This window comes from Ananas comosus, linkage group 6, assembly GCF_001540865.1.
Source record: "Ananas comosus cultivar F153 linkage group 6, ASM154086v1, whole genome shotgun sequence".
In the NCBI taxonomy this organism is placed as follows: Eukaryota; Viridiplantae; Streptophyta; class Magnoliopsida; order Poales; family Bromeliaceae; genus Ananas; species Ananas comosus.
In genome coordinates, this window is record NC_033626.1 from 10,688,036 (window position 1) to 10,710,000 (window position 21,965).

Sequence of the window (21,965 nt, forward strand, 5' to 3'; positions counted from 1 at the left end):
TATTATTATATTATATAATCTTCTTCTTCTTTCTTCTTTCTTCTTTATAAGTTTCCACCGGATTTATTTTATTATTATCTAGGCCAATTTGTATAAACAATTTATAAGTTTTGAATTTTTGTAAAATCAATACCTTTTTTTTTATTTTGCAGATACTGATCGAATTTTTAAAAAACTGATCAAAATACTTTTATTTTTTTCTTTGTCTTTCTTTTTTTCTCTCTCGTTTTTTTTTTCTCTCTTTGAGAGGTGAAGGCGGAGGCGGCCCGCCTAGCCTCTGCTCCCCGCACCCTCGCACGCATCCGCGCACCACTCACCCTCCTCGCCTTCAACCGCACCAATGGTGCGCTTGCCGCCGCCCTGGTGGGACGCCCCTTCTCGCCTTCGTCCAATTCGCCCTCGCCCGCTCCTGTCCTCCTTGCCTCCGCCTTTCGAAGAGGGAAAAAAAAGAGTGAGAGAAAAAAAAAAGAGAGAGAGAGAGAGAAAGGAAGAAGAGTATTTTAGTCAATTTTTTAAAAATCTGATCCAAATCTGAAAAATCAAAAAAGGTGGCACAATTTTGCAAAAGCTCAAAACTTATGAATTTTTCGTGCAAATTGGTCTATTATCTACTGCATCGTATTTCAAAGCTTGCTTTAGGTTCTTCTTCAACATTTCTCTATTTCAACAAAAAAAAAGAAGTAAAAACGTATAGAACTTGTCCGAGCTATGAATTACATATAGCGATTCTTTCTTGTGATTCTTTATTTTTTAGTGACGATCTACGAGAAAGCATGATGTATTTAATCTATTCTCTTATTTCTAGGGACGGAGTCGTTTACGGAAGCAAAATTGAATTAGGTTAGATGAGAACTCCCATTATATATAAAACCTAATGTAAGAATATTTTAATCACGTCCATTCATCAAAAATATGTCCAAACACACCCCAATCATTGAATCGACTATCTCCTTAAGAATTGCCTTAAATAAATTATATGGACCATATATATCTAACATATTCAATCTTTCAAAATTGTGATTTTACTAGTGAACCTTTCATTGTGTTTGATTTGAGTCAGTCAACAATACCTTGACTTAAAAATTTGAATGCATTGCTTTTATTTACAAATTTAGTTAGTATAATTTATACAATCTTCGTAACTATAAATTTATTAAGGTAAATAATTAGCTTAAATTTTGAATTTAAAATATCGATGATTAACTTTAATCAAACAAATTAAAATGCTAGATCGTAAAATCAAAATTCTAAAGCTTTGGATAACCAATTCGAAATGATTTATAGTTAAGGTAAGTTCTGAACGTTTTATCAAAAAAAAAAAAACAAAAATGATAATGACATGCCGAACTTTTCTAAATTTTAGTCTGATTAGAACGAGAATTTATACCAACAGCCCGCAACACGAGACCGTCGAATTGATTATTCATGATGTGAATAATACGAATTTTAAAGCTACATAAATGATAAATAAAAAGGCCTAACATTGAAAACCAGTTGTAATTTTTCTCTTTAGAGACCACAGCTGTAGAAAGTTTAGAGAATTTGTGAACTAATTATAGCATGTGATAATCATATTTTGACTCTCTTTTTTTTTTTTTTAATCTCTAGATGACTCCATAGTGGTATTACTAGACTTATTTGATCTTTATATAAGTACCGATTATTAAGAAAAGCTGCCAAAATTTAAATTTATTGGTTATTTAAAAAAAAAAACTACGCAATTTTTTTGAAAACAAATTTAAATTCGGAACGTTTCCTTAAGTTCAAAAAAGTATCATATTTTTAAAATCATTAGTATTATTTTGGTAAAAATATACTTCTGCGTAAATTTTAAGTAGCAGGCCAAACAGATCCTTACTTCGTACGAAAATTAATTTATATTTTTTAAATTATGGTTAGACTTTGAGAGCAGCTTCTTCCACACTTCAAACACAACTGACTTTTTTAGGTCAAATAAGACCTACCTGAGTTACATCCTAGATCACAATTTGATCCTCCAAATTGTACTAAGTTATTTAAAGAGAATCTCCATTAATTAAATATATATATATATATATATATATATATATATATATATATATATCTAATATATATGGTTCTCATTTAATTAATAATTTTTCAAACTATTCGTACCTCGAGAGTTGGTTAAAAGTGGAATGTCTTGAGCTTCTAATTAATTATTTTCCAAATCTTTGAAAATCTAGCTGAGGTACTTCCACTTTGGTAAAATAAAATTGCATGGAGATCCCTCAGTTCTAGGCCATTTATGTTTTTTAGAAGGAATAAAAAGATATTCCTAATCGAATATTGCACATTTATCGTTATAATCTTTCTTTTGACTAGTCAAAAGGCACAATAGTTACTTATTTCCTCGCCATTCGCTTCATTGCTCCCATCAAATTAGCAGTTAATGATATTTTAAAAGAAATCAAATTAGATTAAATACAATCTTATGCTTCGTTTGAGATTGTAGGAAGATTGTGTTACGTGCAATGAGAAAGTACGATAAAAAAATATCGTACTTGTTTCCGTATGTAATGTTGTGTTCTGCATATCGCGATGAGTCGGTAACGATATATTTTTTGCAGTTCCATCTAATAACGTACAAGCATATTCTTATATATTTTTACACCAGCTTTATTTTATCAAATAACTAATTCTATTTTATTTAATAATATTAGATAGAGCTCAATACCAAATAAAATCTTAATTTACTAATGAAAAGCAGGGTAGCTTAATTTTTCATTATTCAATTAGTCGCTATTATACTATTGATCACGATATGGACAAAACAGTCATAATTCTAAAATATGATTAGTTTTGATCACTTTAGAAATATATTTACAAGTTTTTTGAGATTTGTAGAGATATATAAAATATATTACAATTATAGAGCAATAAATATGCAATATTCTCACTTTGCAGGGAGGTAAAATTTGCAGAAACCTCATCAACTATAGCCATCTCTCTCTTCTTTCTTTTTTCCTTTCCAAATATAGTGATTTTAGTCAAAATATTTAAAAATTTTATCAAATTATTAATAATTTTATCAAATTTAATAATTTTAATTATTTTTTCCTGACGAATTAAAAATAGGCACAAAGTCGAGGAACTTATTTAAAATAACCAATGTTTGTGGGGATATGGATACAATTTTAACATTCCAATTTTTCAAATGAAACCTCCCCGTTCATACGCAATTAAAATTTATTTTTTATGTCATTCAATTTGGCAGTTCCACATGTTCTTGTATCCTTTTGGAAAAAAAAAAAAAAAAAATGGCCCCCAATTTCGAACTATTTACCTATCTAGCCTCTTTACAAAAAAATATTCCCTATCTAGCCTTCTTTTGAAAAATATTCCCCATATAGCATCATTTTCAAAGATTAGAGAAAAAAAGAGAAATTAATACTTTTAATATATATTAAGGGGTAAAGTGGGGGAGATTATCTTTTTCTCTCTCCTCTCCTATTTCCCGAGATCCCTTCTCACTCTCTAATTTTTGCGTATAATTTATCTCATATCGATTTATTTCAAAATAGAAAATTTTTATATAGCGCATCAATTTTTTAATATTTTGATGAAAATATTATACATGGTTCGGAAGGAATTGATTATAATAATCCTGATCCAAAACTATTTGGATTTCTCGTACTTTAGGTTTTAATACATTAAAATATAAAATTTATAGGCTGAATGGGATCAAGATTATTTTGATATAAAAATTAATGGGAGAGGAGAGAGAAAAAGATAATCTCCCCCATTTAACCCCTTAATATATATTAAAGGAATTAATTTCTCTTTTTTTCTCTAATCTTTGAAGATGAGGCTAGATAGGGAGTTTTTTTAAAAGGAGGCTAGATAGGAAATATTTTTTTTGTAAAGAAGCTAGATAGGTAAATAGTTCCCCAATTTCAAGGTTCCTTGCAAAACATGCTTTCTCATTTATGTCACAAATTCAAAATGCTGTAGGTGGGTGGGAAAATCAACGGTCAATTTTCTATTCGTGTCATTTGGTGGGAATTTTTTTGTTATATATTGACTACATTTAATGCTTATTTATTATTATTATATATATATATATTATTTATATAGCACTAAAATACAAGCCAAGTACATTCACGTACCGTACCTATAATGCTGAATAATGTGACATGATCAACTGTTTAGGAAGAGATTGTTGCTTGGACCAAGTCCACCATTTAATAAAATATTAGTAGTTTGTAGGATCCCAAACTAATTCGAAATTATGCACTAAAAAATAATAAAAATTTTAATGAAAAATAGTATAATAATTTTCTAGTAAATATGTCATCTTAAATAAAATAAAATAAAATAAATCCAAAAATAATGATAAATAAATAAATATGGGTTAATTTTATTTGTGTTGTTGCCTATCTCTAATTATATAAAAATTTCATAGAAGTTGTCAATATTAAAAATACCAATTAAATTTAGAAAAATTATCAAAACTATTTATATTTCTAATATTAAAAATACCAATTAAACTATTTACGATATTATTTATATATTTCAGAAATAATATTAATATTAATAATATTAAAAAAATATTTATGATATTTTCTAAATGTTGAATGGTACCGTGGTACGTCTGAAATTGCCCTAATGAATAAAGCACCTCATAAATTTCTTCCATTCCACACTTTAAATGACTCATAAAACCGAGAAAAACAAAATAATAATAATAATAAGGGAAAACTTTTTAAACCCTCTGTGGTTTCATAGTTTCTCATTTTGTCCCTCTGTGGTTTAAAATGTATCAATTTGTCCCCATGTGGTTTCGTTTTTATCTTTTCGGTAGCTTTTTCGTTAATATTTCATTAAATTATATACAAAAAACTTCAGATACCCATCTAGATTTATCAAATATTCACTTTAGTATCCTTTAATTTTAATTTTATCACTGATTTAAGAAAAAAAAAATGAAATTGATAAGAAAAACAAAAAAAAGAAAACACATGGGGTTAAATTGGTATATTTTAAATCACAGGGGGTAAAATGAGAAACTACGAAACGAGAGGGTTTTGAAGTTTTTCCTAATAATAATAATAAAATGGGGAAAAAAAGAGTCCTTGTTTTACCTCAATTGTCCTTGCAATGGACTTTTATAGCCCCAATCACAAGTCAAAGTTTCAGAACCTTTCGGCCAATTACGTCACACGTAAGCGAGATAAAAAAAAAAAACACATTAAAAAAAAAAGGATGAGGTCTAATGGGAGACTTCTTGGAACATGATAAATTCAGTTCCCTAAAAAAAAGCATTCTAAGTCAAAAGTGAAGAAACATAGCATGTATGTAGTCACATTAACCAATCCCCCCTAAAAAGGTAAAGATATTGATTGAGAAATTTACAAAGAAAAATTCTCAGAATGGCTTAGGTGTATGTTTGAACTTTGGAGTACCTTTGGCCAGGAATCTTCTAGAAGCTTTTGTGTGTGAATTTCCTCTTGAGATGAGCAGCTTTCCAGGAAAAACACCAGCTTTCATACTAGGGAGGGACCGAAAACACAAAACACTATACAACTTTTAACTTTGAAAGCGTCCATAATACTGACCATGCATGATACATTTTGATGATTGATATCTAAGATCGTAGATTTAGGGGAAAGGTTCATAAATGAAGTTCTTGTTTTAGTGCATTATTATGCCTTTAAAGCCTATTTGGCACAATGGATCTATGAAATAAAACTGGGCTCCCCCATTTCGCGAGCTCACGACTTTGCCTCCGACCTGTATGAAATCTGAGTTCTGCGCACTCACAGCACCTCTCTCAATCCATGAAGCAACGAGTCTGAAAGAAAGCGACAAATGTACAATGTACAAAATCTATGTGATATTGTATAACATGAATTGTTACTTGTCGATAAACATATCGTTGAATTCTAAATCAATGTAGAATCAGCTTCAGGCTAAACTTCAGAGAAGTAGTTTCTAGCAAATTCTGCAACTTTTTTCCCTCCAGGGCAGTGAAACTATTATCAGTATTTTCTGCGGGGATTGGCTTCTCAGGTGCAGTTTCCTGAAAAACAATTTGAGCAGAATCCAAAACATCGAAATCAATTCAGAATCGGAACAAAATAATTCGGAGGAGTAACGGAAAAGAGAATCGAAAATCACTTACCTTTGGTTTCAGAGCTAAGTTTAGTTCTCATTCTTCTCCTCTTTTTCGATCCAATTAGCTTTTCTTTAGAGTTCATATCCACAAAATTCTGATCCATCACCTCTGAAAGAATTCAAATGTTTATATTCATTGTGTCATTTTTATTATTTATCCATCCCGAACATGTAAAAAGCTCGAAATTTTCATGAAGCATAAATACATGCCTTACAAACAGTATGGCAAATACTTCATAAACTATCTCATCATTATCTCTCAAGGCAATACATTTGTCATATGAGAATATCTTTCATTACTGTGATTCCATAAACTTAAAAAAGGGACATAGCATCAGCTGAATCACCTGTGAAAGAAAGGAATTAATAGGAAAAACTTAGTTTGAATGGAGTGAAGGGTAAGGAAAAGTCAATTTTGTTTTCATTTCTTTTCTTCTCTGATTTTTGCTCCCTATTTTTTTTCTTTTTTTCTTTGTTCTTCTAACTCAAATGTCCTAACAGAATTTAAAAGAAGGGATGTATGGCATAATAAATAATTGATCGTGTGATGCCCCGCTTCCCAAGAGGTCACCTATCTTAAAACTACTCTAGCTCTAGCACGCTTAACCCTTTTAACATTTTTGGCCTATCCACTGCCCAAAATGTTATAGGACTACTCTAAATCATGGAATGTCACATTCTCTTCCTCTTTTAAGCCCTAACGTTCTCGTCAGACTCAAACACACGCACAAATATCAAGCGATGTGAAACTTATCTTGCTATTCTTTAGCCGACCTTGTGGGGAGCCGCGCTCCACCCATAGCAGCTCGGTCGAGACTAATCTCAAGCTCTGATACCAACTGTGACAGCCCGCTTCCCAGGGGGTCACCCATCCTAAAACTACTTTAGTCCTAACACGATTAACCTTCTTAACCTCTTGGATCTAGCCACGATCCAAAATGCTATAGCCGGATTAAAGAGTTTAGCCTTATTATATCTTATATATAGGACTATTCCAAATCCTAGGGTGTCACGGATCGAGTTGGGTTGATTCATATCAGGTATGGAAATAAGAAAAAACTAAACTAATCACTGCCACAACCTGTCAAGTTGGGCTAGTATCTCCATAATTCAATACCCCCAGTTAAATCTTATTTTGCAATACTAGCCAATTTCCAATGATTTGGAAAATATATGCAACTCTACAACCCTGAACTAGATGAAACACATTCGAAGTACCCAAATTTTTTTTCTCAAATCATTTATCCTACGACATCATACTCTCTTAAGTACCAAAAACATGACTACTACAATAGTTCACTTCCGTCAAACTAACACTCTAAGAAAATTTAGAAAAACAAAAGCATGAATTTGCTTTCTTTGATTCCAACATCACACATATGAATATGTATTGTATATAATATCATTAAAAGACAATTCATGGCTACCTGCAGTGCTTCCATCAGATGCTTGGTAATAAATCTGAGAACAGGTATCCATAGGATGCTCAGAGCTAGCAAATTCTTCTCTGTATTTCCCATGGCCTGATTCCATTATGGCCATATCCATGCTACCGTTTTGCTCTGATGATTTCGTCTCTCGTTCCCTGCGAATTAAAGGTGATCTGAAATGCTGGATCCAGGGGTTTGCAGTAAGTAGCCGAGCTTTGTTTTCTACGTGATTTGTCGCCCTCTCAAAGTTTATTTTCCCCCAAGAACCATCACGCTGAACTTTGAACTGCAACAAAACGTCTTTCAAACTATTGGAAGAGCTTAAAGATGAAATTAACAAACATATAAAAGCTTATCATTTTGCTGATACCTGACCAGTGCTCCGGTGGTTAATGTTTGATGCAGATGCATTATCCTTCTTAGTGATTGGTGATAATCCGTGAAAATCATCTAAGCTGTATTCACTACTGTATAATTGACTAATAAATGATGCTTCAATGGAATTGAGATATAGGTTGTGCTTCTCATCTGTCCACTCAGTCGACATCAAATCCATATCCTGAGAACTCTAATAGAGAGAAATTAGACAAACCCGCTTAAAATGAGAAACTGCATAAAGGAGCTTGCTTCTATTACATATATACTCAATCTGCAAGTCTTAGTCCCTTGATACAAGGTCCAAAATGATCTTGATGAAGCATGGTGCCATGAAGTTTCAGAGTCAAATTTATTGGGTTTAATAGAGTGATAAAAAAAAAACTAATACTTTGTGTTGTTCTATTATAGTTATTCTACGGTCATAATTTTTCACTCTCATGATAAAGTGAACATGAATGATTTTGTTAACTTATATTGTTAGTTTTCCTTTTGTCTATTTCTTTTGAGGATTGATTTACAACACTTTATGATTGTCCCTAGTTACCTTTAACTTAGGGAAAATAAAGGCAGTCATCCTCTAGATTCAAGTTTAGCATGCTAGACAGTGGATACTTAATTTTAACCGTCGTGTCTGTATCAGATATCGACACTGACCAAATATGCAGGCAATCCAAGTCGCATACTTTATAATCGATATTTTGCAAATTCAGGAAAATGCACAAAAACCCCACAGATGTGTGAGGAATAACTACTAATACTACGGGCTTGTTTGAATGAAAATCAAATATTTTTTCTTTGTTTTTTTTTAAAATGTTAGAATGATTATGAAAGATACTTGTGCATTTGGACCATTGCAAAATCCTCATAACTGTGATTCTTGGATAATGCATTCCACCTATGAGGTGATTCATTATTTCTGAGGAAACGGATCTGAGACCATACGTATCAAGCTTGCCCCTTCACTAAACAAGGGATATATGCTAATTCTCTACGATAAGATCTAATAACCTAATTCCCTATAAAATTGCACACTTAATTCTCTGCGATAAGATCTTCCAAAAATAGCTCAATTGCGGGTATAATTAGATCCCTACTTAACATGCACACCGAATCAACACACAAATCGCAACCAATCTAACTCCCAAACACACAAACCCTAACAAATTTTACCATAAGAAACACACGAAATCGAGATCAAAATTTACCCTCATCGGGCTCTCCTCGGAGGCGAGGCTCCTCCGCCCTTCGCTGCGCCCCGCGGCGGCGGAGGCGGCGTCCGCCGTGACCCCGCTCTCGGGAAGCGTCGCCGGACCCGCGCTCGCGCACTCCTCCATGGCGTCGGCGACGAAGAGGACGATGACGACGACAAAGACGAAGACGACGAATCACATCGCAAAACTGAGGGCGAAGCAGAGGAGGAGGAGGAGGAGGAGGAGGGAGAGCTCGGCTCATTCGAGGGTTTGGTTTCCGAAACAGGAAAGTATAAAAAGGGCCCGAAAAAGCGAAAAAGTGCAGGGGTGAGGGGGGGTTCTGACACGTGCACACGTGGCACGGGCTTTTACACGTGGCAGGGCCGACCACAGTGCGATGTACTCGGAGTAGACAATAATATCGGTTGGTGCAGTGATGGCATCCTCGAGATAGATATTTTTCCGAAGGGAAGGGCCCCACCATTGTTATACCCCCATAAGTGGACCCGGCTCACAGGAAGGCACTAAATTTCGAAAATTTGCGCACATACTTTTGCCTTATTAATGCATGATCATATTAATCCGCATAGAATTAGACTGGTATGCTATGGAGAGTACAGTGGACTATGTGCTATCAAGTTATTTTTTATGATACGATTTTCAAATCAATGATCTATTCTATTAGACTTGATTTACACTATAGAAAATATTTAAAAATTAAATTTCATAATTTTTTGACATTATTTGGCTAGCGATCAAAAGGTCTAAAAAATAACAATTTTAATGGCTAATGTAATGTGTTTGTAATTTAAGGTGTAAAACAAATCAAATTTGATAAAAGTTTAGGGGTAAACTTCAAATACCTCTCCTATGGTTTCACACTTTCTCACTTTAGTACCCTGTGGTTTAAAGTGTATCAAGTTAGCCCTTGTGATTTTGCACTTTCTTACTTTAGTACCATGTAGTTTAAAGTGTATCAAATTAGTCCCCTGTGTTTTTATTTTTTTTCTTTTTATTATCTATTTCATTAAATTTTTTCGTTAAATTAATAACAAAATTAAAATTAAAGAATATTAAAGTAAATATTCAATAAACCTAGATAGAGTGTCTGAAGTTTTTTGTATATAATTTAACGAAATATTAATGGAGGAAAAAAAATATGAATGACATGTATACCGGTCGGACTCATCTGTATATATCTTTAATTTACTCCGTATTAATTACATGTATAAACTTTTGAGCAAAAAATTATTCGGACATGCATCAGAAGAATAACTTAATAATTTAATTGTATTTAATAGTTGCGAAATGTGATTAAATGTCAAAAATAAAATTTTGTATTCCTTAAATTATTTTTAAAATAAAATAAATTAATTTGTGGAAAAGATATATAATCATATTAAATTATAAATGCCAAACCTAGAAATGTCAATAGATAAGGATACTCGAAATATTATCCGAACCCGAATCCGAACAGGACGGGTTTACTCGAGCTAAACGGGTATAGATTCGATTATGGGTATAGAAAATAAAAACCCGACGGATATGGATAAGGGTATGAATTTTGTATTTACCTAACCCGAATCCGAACCCGAGCCCGAATAAATTATATATATCTAACCCGAATCCGAACCCGAGCCCGAATAAATTATATATATATATATATATATACATAATTTATTTTTATTTATTTATATAATATATAAAATATTTAATAATTTTTATTTCTTAGATCTTCATTCAACGGTATGGATTTTTAAAACCCGCCAGGTTCCTGTCGGTATTCGGATTTCGGATTTTTGGTCGGGTACGGATATGTATATGGATTTTTAAAACTCGCCAGATTCGGATCCGGATACAGCTTTTAATTTGATTTTCGGATTCGGGTTTGAGTTTTTAAAAACTCGACCCAAACCGGACCTGTTGACATCCTAGCTAAAACTATTAGTACACCAAATAAATCATATTGAGATATAAAATGGAATATTAGAATTATGCTCCCACCAAAACGTGTCCCAAATACTAAATAAACATACAAGAAAATCTTCATCCTTACACATAATCCTGAGATTTTTAAATTACACAAAAATATTTTCATATCAAAGAAGAAATTTTCATGTAACCGCATCCATGAGTATTTTCATGTGTAATTAGAAACATGGAGTTTGCGTTTACTCATTAAAAAGTTGTGACACCCATAAATTAGTGGAAGAGTTTATTTAACACAGAAAATGATTAAATATTATCATTTTAGACATTTGGTTGCCTACGTCATTTATCAAATACAAAAAAAAATTTTAATAAATTTAAGAATTAAATGTAAAACGGGTTGGAGAGTTCAATGTACCGTTATAGTAAGTTCAATTAACGGTGGGCAATAATACCTTGGTAAAATTGTATGGAGATCTCGCAACTATAGGTCATTCCGAAATCGACCCCACGACTATTTTTTTTTATTGAAATCTCATCAATTTTTAACTTTTTTAATGCAATTTTGTATGCTAATTAAGTCAAAGAAATTTATTAAATTTAATTAGCCTAATTTTATCTGCTAAAAGAATAAATAGAATTTTAAAATTTTATAAAATTATCAGTAAATTTTATATACTTTTGACTGAAATTATTTATTTTAAAAATTAGAAATTAAGGAGGTTTCAATCAGAAAGAAGAAGTTACCAGGGCAATTTCAAAACTGTGTTGAGTTGAGGGGGTCTCTATACATTTTTACCTAATACTAATATCTTATCACAAGGCCCACTATCCAATATAAATCCACTCCAGGCCCAGCTGATGTACCAATTCAAAAATTAAACCTATTAAATAAATTGCACTCCTTGATCTAATTTTATGTGTATTAGTTTCTATTTGAAAAAATTACAGAAAAATTATATTACACGTAGTAAAAAAATATATATCTTTTTCAACTCAACTTTTTTTCGCCGAACAGAAATAAATTGCGCTCAGCGGTGAATGGACCTCTAGTTCTTTTGCCACTTCTTATTAAATTACTTGTTTATTTAAAAGAAAATAAACAATCAGGCTTTACGCGTATTAGCTGATTAGTCAAAGTCTTTGTGGAATATGAACAGATGCTGATCTTTCACACACTAAATTCTTGGCGGCAGACAAAGGAAAGGTAGCTTTTCTTACTGGTCTGCCAGAGAAAAGAATCTGCGAAAAACTTAGACATTTTCGTGTGATGGTCATAGATATTAATTTTGTCAGGTTAGAGGATGAATTAAATTGGGCGGACGACTTGTTTTTGGAGTTCAACCACAGCTAATTTGGATTTGATTGTTTGTTTCCGAGGCGTCTCAAATTTTAAAATTTAGTTACTTTATATTTCTAGCTGAGTTTATTTTTAAATAGTAATAGTGAACAAAATGAATAGCTTGAAATATTACTACTCTACTATTAATAGTACTCTCGTGTTTCTTCTTAATTTTTTAAATAAAAAAAAAAGAGAAAATGCTAATCAGATCCATGGGTACGTATCTATGTACAAGAAAAATAGAAAGTTAAAAGTTTAACTCTCGTATCATTATTTTACTTTTTTAAAAAATAATTACATAAAATAGTAGAGTAGAGTAGATGGTGAATTGCATACAATACTTGCATCCAAAGTATTTATTCGGCAACTGAAAAAAAATACTTTTTTTTTTTATTGCTTCTATATGTTGTCATTTGCCATCTGTCAACCATGAAAACGATAGAAAATTCTTCCACCAGTATATTATAATGTATAAAATTTACTTTCATCAATTCCAAACAAAGTCTTAGATAAATTTATAAACTTTTGTGAAATGGTTATATACTTTTTTTTTACTTTTAAAGTAAACAAATAATTCAATTAATCTTAACGCACTTTAGTGATTGCACATAATTATTAGTAAAATCATCTCTCTATCATTTTTAGCAAACAAAAACGCCACCATTAATTTTTTCAATAATAATCACATGAAGACAATGTATCGATCAACAACCTTGGAGAGAAGATAAACACGTGTATCAAGCGATAACTTGAAATTATCAGAAAAATATAAAAGTAATTAAATAAGAATAATTCTTCCTATAAAATTATATCACCAAATCAAATAAGAATAATTTTAAAGCAGGACAAAACGGATTCGGGTACGCCTGTGTGGTGTTACTTCCCGACATCTTCCGAAAAAACAACAACACTACCGGAAAAAAAAAAAAACATATAAACATAGATATGCACATCTAATCCAAAACTAAGAAACAAAGATGCTCCAGATTTTTTTTTTCTTTTTCAATTTTTTTTTCTCACATTTTCGTACATGCGAAGGATAGAACAGTAGTTAAAGAAAAAGAGAGAAAAGATGATTACAACCAAAGTTAGTCGGCAGGTCACGACGCGGACTCTTTTAAATATATATTAATTATATATATATATATACTGCAGCTAGCTGGAGAGAGTAACGAGAAGGGGATCAGAAGGGGTGCTGGATTCTTTATAGCTTGTTTCGTCTACGCGAAGTAACCACCGAATTCAGCAACGTTGGCGCACGGACCAAGCAACCACCTGGGCCCAGTGCTTCAGCCTCATCTTCACCATCTCCGGGCTATCACCTAAATTTTACAATTACATCAAACACAACCCACAAATCTAATCAAAAGCATCAACAAAAGATAAAAGGAATTAAGAAACGGATTAATATGATAAGTGACAACAACTAATCGTACGTAATTGAAACTAATCCAATAATTTTGAAAGTGTCACTGAAATACTAACAATATTCGCCGTCTCAGGAAAAGTATTGTGAATTTACTTAATTATATTATATAAAGCGCTAATATTTATAATTTATTAAAAAACAATAGATTATGCAAATACTGTAGATGTTCAATTATTTATAGTTCTCACATCGATTAACTACTAATAAAAATAAATTAATGCATGGTTATCCTGGGGGATAAGGAAAGCATCTATCTGCGATGACACGGGACATTTTTAAAGCGGAGGCTTATCGAATCCGATCCGATATGGATCAGGATCAACCGGAGCCACGGATATCGGACGGCGCAGATTTAGTAGCTCGTGCGATCAACGAGAGGCAGCGTGATCACGGTGACAAGCCGCCGCGATTCACGGGAGCCGTTCGATCATGTCGTCGCACAACAACAAAGCAAGTAAAAACGAATTTTTTTTTTTAAAAAAAGTAAATAATAAGATAAACATTAAAAAAAACTCAGGGCGTATGAGTATGAATCAACACAACAGTGGGATCGGTAATAAATAACACTGGTAAATTGTTGATCATATTAATTTTTTGACACTATACCTGGAGAGAGGATCGAGAGGGGGCTCCCCACGGGCGAGTCCGAGGACGACGGCGAGGATCGCGCGGCGGCGGCGGCGTCGTCGTCGTCGGCGGCGGCGGCGGCGGCTCCGCCGTAGGTCCGGTGTACGGCGTAGAAGAGATCGAGGGCGGGGATCGTCTCGGCGAGCGCGCTTCGCGGCGGCGCCGGGGCGATCGGGGTCGAAGCCGAAGCCTAGGTCGAAGCAGCCGCGGAGCTCGTCGAGGTCCTCGTCGGTGACGCTCCGGCTCCGGCGGAGGAGGGTCCCGCGGCGCCGATCGCGGTAGAGGCCCTTGCGGCGGAGCCACGCCTCCTCGCGCTCCGAGTCCGGCGACCACGACCGCTGCTTCAGGAGCCCGGTGATCCTTGGGTTAGGGTTATGGCTAGGGTTAGGGTTTGAGAGCGACATGGATGTAGCCCCTGGGAATCGCGCCCCCTCCGCCCCCGAGGGGTGGCGGGAGCCGATGGGGAGAAGGGAGGGGGAGAAGACTTGGGAGAGGAGGGAGAGAGGAGAAGAGGGGTTTTAAAGGGCCGTCTCAATACGAGACCGCTTCATCCGCCGTTCATCACCAAATCCTCACGCATCTCAAAGTTACGGGAACCGTAGATCGAATGGCTCCTTACCATATATAAATATATAATATTTGTTTTGGGGCGGGTAAGGTTTTGGGTGCGAATTCGGGTGCGGGTTGGTTGGTCCGCGTCACGATGACGCTTGTTTGTTTTTGTTTTGGTCGGCTCGTAAATATTAATAAAATAATAAAAACACAGTAATAGTATTTTTTAATTAAATTAAAAAGAGATAAATAATTGAAGGAGACCAACGAAGGAAGGGCTTGATTCGCGTAACGGTAAAAAATGGCGACATGGTAACAGTAACGGGAAATTTCGTGGAAAGAGGCGGGGATTTTACGGCGTAAATTAGGATTTTGAATTTTTTTTTTTTTTGTTTTGGGGTTCTGTTTTGAGTTCTATAAGAGCCGCTCAGGTCCGAAATCGACCATTGACATCCCCATCAATAACTGCCTATTCCTGCTTCCAAGAAATGGCAGTAATAGAACATGTGTAAAAACGACGTACAGGTANTACAGAAATAATATGTACTTCTAATCGTTTACTAACCGAATTTAACTCTATAAGTATATTTGAAAAAATTTGAAACATTAAAATAATATTTTTAATATTAGCTTTATAAGCAGGATAAATAAGGAACTAGAAAAATTTTCAGCAGTATTTAACTAATTACCTCTACTATTAATAATGTTTATTAAAGTTAATAGTTTTAATTAGTTTGAACTAATTAGAATAATGTAAATAAAAATATAAAAGGTAAGAAAGTGTCAATTAGAAAAAAAAAAAAGAAAAAGAAAAAAAGTCTGAGTTGAAGGGCATCTTCTTTCATTCCTTCCTTTTTATTATTTTATGGTCCAAAGAAGGAAGTCAAAATAAATTGAACAAAAAAATTGATATGAATTCAAAGTTGGTTAATTTGAGTATAAATTAATTTGTGAGGTTTGATATACATATATGGAAGGGTTTAATATGGAAGCTAATAAAATACAAGTTTATTTCCATATTTAAAAAAATAATAATAATAGCCAAAGTGGGTGCTTTGTATGCGTTTATGAATCATGACGTGTCTTTTTCTTTTTTAATTTTGTTAACGATCGTTGCTTGGAAACTTTTTGTTGTTTTTAATTAAAATAATTTCATGCTAAAGAAATTAGTTTATGACGTAAAATTGATCATCAATTTATATAATTTATTCAATATTTTACCTTTGAAAAGGACTCAGCTATATATATGAGTGTGAAACATAAGAATTGCGCGTTATATGTGGTCCATATATATTGTTATACCAGCTTTTCCTGTATGAATTTTCATGTCACGTAGACTTTGACCTATAGATTTTTTTTTCTTTTTGTGTAAATCAATCATGAAAAATTAATTCAAAAAAGAAATAACAAAGTTAGCGTTGCAATCATAGTTAGTAATTTGGTATCCGTGTCAAATAATATAAAATAATAATTATTTTCTAATAAATTAAGATAATAAAAAATAATATTATAATATTATATATTTAATAGAAAATAACTAGATAATTTTGTTTGTTACTCAAATTTTTTGTTTGGAGATTAGTAAAACACTTTTGGTAATTTCAAAAAGGAAAACTACCTATTCATACTTTGTAAAATTATATTACTTGCTAACATCACTTTTAGAATATGAAATATTAAGTATTGTTCCAAAACAGGCTCTGCTTTTATTAGAATATTACTATAGATCATTTTAATTCCACTATTTAATATTTTAAAACATTTAATTTTATTCAAATTTTTAATTTGTTTGATTTAAATTATTTGATTGCTCTTTTGATACAAAGTTCAAACTAATTACTTATTTTAATATAATAATAATTACTCAAATTGTATAAAAATGTACTAATTAATCATGTAAAGATAAACGATACATTTAAAATTTAAAGTTAAAGAGCCTTTAATTAGATCAAATCAAATTAAAATGTTAGATAGCAAAATTATTATTTTTTTAAAAAAATAGCTAGTCAGATAAAAACTGAATGGTAGTTGAGATAAATTTTATATATTTTTTTATCTTTAATTAAAATATTAAACATTGTTCTAGTGAAGCTAATATACTATCATTAGTAAAGAAATAGTATTTATTATCAATTTTCATTTCCTAGATATCTAGAACTAGAATTTAATATTTAGTAATTGTATTAGTATTGATCCAAAAACTAAGAATTTATCAGTAAATGCTATTCATCTACTATCGACAGTGCTCTAGCCAAACTCAGCATCGTTCTTTATTATTATTTTTTTAACACTTTGGCACATAATCTATCTATATTTATACCTATATATTATCCCTCATATAATTTACTGTATGACTATGTCTCCTTCACTCTTATCTCCTCCCTTTTTTTTCTTTCCTGATGTTTCGCCTTCTCACCCTTCATTTTCGTCCAATTAATGTGTTCATATGGTTTATTATTATCTAAACAAATCAGTTTCATAAAAAAATTAAAATAAAATCCTTCATATTTTTTTTATACTATTTGTATTTATTAATATCTTATAACAAGTTAAAAAATTTTAATATTTTTTAGTTTATCAATCTTCTGTCTTTTATAATATTAGTCCACTACAATGCGTGAATAATAATAATAATAATAATAATAATAATAATAATGTATGCTAAATATGTAAGCGACTAAGATCAATATAATACCAAAGTTGGAGTGAATTAAAAGAGAACAAAATATTCGGATGGATATACCCACAACTTGGAAGGAAAATGCGTTGGGTTGGGTTGCTTTTGCGCCGACTATGTTACTGAAAGAAATGGTGCCTGGTCCCCGCGACGTGACAGAAATAGTCTAGTATGACGGCCACACTAATTATTTATATCTCCAATCAATCAGATTTTTTAAAAAAAAGTTATATATTTTATTAAAATTTTATTTTTAAAAAATTAATTATTTTGTTAAAAATAAATTTAATTAATTTGATAAATAGCACCATAGTATGCCAGCGACATCGAAAACCACCTTTCGGATCACGACCGCTTAGAACGAGAATACTAATAATTACATAGCGAAAATATATGAAATAGACACCTCTATATATATTCCTTGTTTTGATCGAGACTTTCTTAATTAGCTGTGTTCTTTTTAAAATCAAGTAATTTTAGTTAAAAAATATTCAATTAATACTTTTATCAAATTTAATAAATTTTATTATTTTTTATTAGATAAAATTAGAGACATTAAATACTAATAATGAATAGAGTTATTAAATTCTGATTTTTTTTTTTATAATATCATTAAGTATCAAAAAATCAAATCAAAAGGTTTGGAAGTTGAGGAAATCTCAACCAAAATAGTAAATGTTGAGAGATCTACTTCAAAATAGCCCATAGTTGAGGGCTCCACCATATGTTTTTAATTATATAATGATAATAATAATTACTAAGACTACGACCTTAGGATTATAATCTTTACAATTCATAATCTAAAGGCCGAGGATTTAACTCATCCTTTTCTATTTTTGGTTAAAAAAGAAAAGATATGTTGGACCCAAAAAAAAAAAAGAGAGTGCATATTTTATATCTTATCCATTGAATAGGTAAGCTATAAGACTTCTCCATTTTTTATATGGATGTGATTAGTAAAAACACTTTGTCCGTGGATAGAGATGTTAATAGGTCGAATTCGTGGTGAAATTTTTAAAATCCGAACCGGAACCCAATGTGTTTTGAAATCTACATCTAAAATCGAAATCAACTAAAAACTCAGAAACATAAACTCTGAATCCAAGACAATCATGTTTCTTTACCATTTATATTTCAAAACATATTATATCATGATTTAAATTTTCAAAATATAATTCAAATATAATATCAATCATTTATGTATGTTGTATAATATAAAAACTCTTTAGATTCGCGTCGAGTTTGAATTTGGATCGGCTACAAACAAAATTCATTTTCGAATTCGAATTTTTCGAATTTTTATTTTGTATACTCATATCCGAAGTCACGTACGTTTATTAGCATCTAAGAAATGTACTCCATTCTTATTCGAGTTGGAATAAAACTTCGAATATCTGTACTCTTTGACATTCTTACACATAGGATTAGATAAAATATACAATATACAATCCAAATGAAATATATAAGTAATATTTTTTATGATAATATTAATAATAACAATATTGGTCTCGGACTGATCAAATCATTTTTCTGGTAATAATGTGTACCTTATTCAATACACCACGAAATAAAAAGTGTAGTAGTGTCAACGATCCCCTTTAATAAGAAACTTGTCATAGAAGAAGTATTAAGTTAAGTGTACTTTTTCCTGTTAATGTTCGCGAATTAGCCAGCATTTTATTTACGTGGCAGAGATCTGATTGGATGAGCGTCTCAATCAAATTTAGTTTGAATAACCGATCGCAGCAAAAGTTTCTTAGTTTCTGAGAAATGATATGCTAGAGCACGACATTGACATAGTTAATGAAATTGAATTTTATTGTAGAAAGCTAGCTAGGACGGTCCAACACGATCCAACAACTAGTTTAGTTCAATAGTAAGAACCATTTCAGAATAGAATATAATCGTATCGTATCGTATCAATTAGGTTTTGAACTTCGAACCTTAAATACATATCAGCGATTAAGCGTATAACTAATTGTGCTAGATGCTGTGGATGATTTAATAGTTATATAATAATTAAGATATTCTTAGGTAATTTTGGTTGGAAGTGTTGGGGAATGGGTTGGACCAGCTAAGCCACAACTTGAACAACACGTCAGGCGTGGGACCCGCACTCGAGCCAAGTTGTGTAACTCGGACAAGATTTCTCGATCCAGCAAGCACTTTATATACTTTATACAACGTCACTATTTAGGAGGGCTTTTACGCAATTTTTTTATGTGTACTTTTTTTTTTTTTTTTAGAGAGATAGGTAGCACGCTATCCGCTTCGTTTTTTTTTTTAGAATTCGAATTTGAAATTTCAAGTATCAATCATCAAATCTTTTGTTACTTACGCTAGAGATGGTCGATATGTACTGTACTTATTTTTTAAAAAAAATACTTTTTTTTTTTTTTAGAGAGAAAGGTAGCATGCTACCTGCTTTATTTATTTCATTCAGAAATAAACTTAGTTGAAAATGTGAATTAACTAGGATTCGAACTTGAGTCTCGGATACCAACCACCAAATCTTTTATCACTTGCGCTAGGGATGGTCGATAAAAATAAATAAATAAATAAAAAAAAATACTTCTTATACATCTAAAAAGAAGGCATAGATTTAACACTTCTATCTTAAAATTGATAAAAATTTAAATAATTTTTAGTAAAAAAATTAATATGGCAAGTAAAGTATTAATAATTTTAAGATAAAATGAATCCAAGATACTCCTATTTTGGAGGGTATAAGTAGCATTACTCATTTTTTTAATTGCAATCTCAGCTGCTCTCCTCGATTGGTTTGGTTGGGTGGTGGAGTGGGTCCCACAGTTTTTTTTTTTTTTTTTACTTTTATTTTCTAAATTTACGCGAGNCCTATTTTGGAGGGTATAAGTAGCATTACTCATTTTTTTAATTGCAATCTCAGCTGCTCTCCTCGATTGGTTTGGTTGGGTGGTGGAGTGGGTCCCACTGTTAACTTTATTTTTTTTGCTTTTATTTTCTAAATTTACGCGAGGAATGGAGTGACACATTTTAGAAGCTTGTTGATTGCATATCATTATAAGTGTACCATAATCATAACTGTTATAAAATATTCAAATTTGATATTTAATTTGATAAATTTAAATTCAACTTTAATTCTCAAAAAAAACTCACTTGCAGTAATTAGAAGCTCGTCCAAAATAATTGTAATTTCAATTATATAAATTAGAAAGACAAAAAAAAAATCATCTGTCCTATACAGTTACAAAGTTATAAAATTATATATATGCACTTTTTAACTATACGTAACTAAATAAAATATTTATAGTTATAGCATTTTTTACTATATCCAATGAGATATAATATATGTAATTATAGTTATTGATTTTTAATTATATATATTTTCAACTATAATGTTTTTACAATTATAACCAATCAACCAGCCCATAATGATTACATAATTATGTGTTTATTTATTATGCTTTGCTTTCCTTGTGTCATGCACTCATATATATATATATATATATATATATATATATATATATAGNGACTATCGAATTCAAACTTATGGAATATGAATGTTTGAAAACATCGGTCTCTGTTTTCATTTAAATTCTTAAAAATTATTTGCACCACAAATTTATATTCAAAAGAGTTGATAAAATATTATTGTATTAATTTTTTATTCATAATCCGACGACACGTAAGTATTCAAAAAATTAATAAAATATTTTTATATTATGTTTTCTTTTTAATACAATGCATAATATCATCCCAGATAGTTCTTCGTCAGTATGAAATGCAGTACTTACATTTGGGAGTAAACTTTAATGGGCCCACATGTAGTTTAGGGTGTCTTTGATTTCACGTAATATTATGAAAAAAAAAAATTTAATGAAAAAAATATTTTTGAAGGAATATAAATTTTACACTATCTAGTGTTTGGTTTGTATGAAAAAAAAAAAAAATCGTTATGGTTATTTGGTTGCAAAAAAGAAAAAATTATAAATAGAAAACTATTATATATTTTTTCTCTTATTCTATATATTATTGATATATAATACTTATCATATTATATATATTAGTATTATAATTTATATTTAAAATATATTATATAATAATTAAGTATGTAATATAATATATAATAGTATATAGTATATATTTAATACTAGAGTAATGCTTCTATACTTTTTTTTTTTGGTTACTGTTCATTCACGCGTATTCAACGGCTCAGATTTAGTTTTTTTAAAATTGTGACCTGCAATAGTAGGTCACTTTGGGAGAGGTACCGGTTACCAGGTACCTCAAAAAA

At 31.3% G+C, this 21,965-nt stretch overlaps 1 protein-coding gene and 1 pseudogene across 2 annotated transcripts; both read right to left on the reverse strand.

Annotated features, from left to right (window-relative positions):
- On the reverse strand, positions 5,540-9,353 carry LOC109711743. 2 transcript variants are annotated; one of them, XM_020234940.1, is made up of 5 exons: positions 9,149-9,353; positions 7,936-8,133; positions 7,563-7,851; positions 6,143-6,244; positions 5,540-6,040 (listed from the first exon to the last, which is right to left on the reverse strand). In XM_020234940.1, exons 1-5 carry the CDS (start codon positions 9,275-9,277, stop codon positions 6,027-6,029), a joined length of 732 nt encoding a protein of 243 aa, XP_020090529.1. In that variant the 5' UTR covers positions 9,278-9,353; the 3' UTR covers positions 5,540-6,026. The 2 variants fall into 2 exon arrangements, with proteins under 2 accessions (XP_020090529.1, XP_020090530.1); XM_020234941.1 differs by having other exon boundaries at positions 7,936-8,124; positions 9,149-9,352.
- On the reverse strand, positions 13,180-14,960 carry LOC109711744 (annotated as a pseudogene).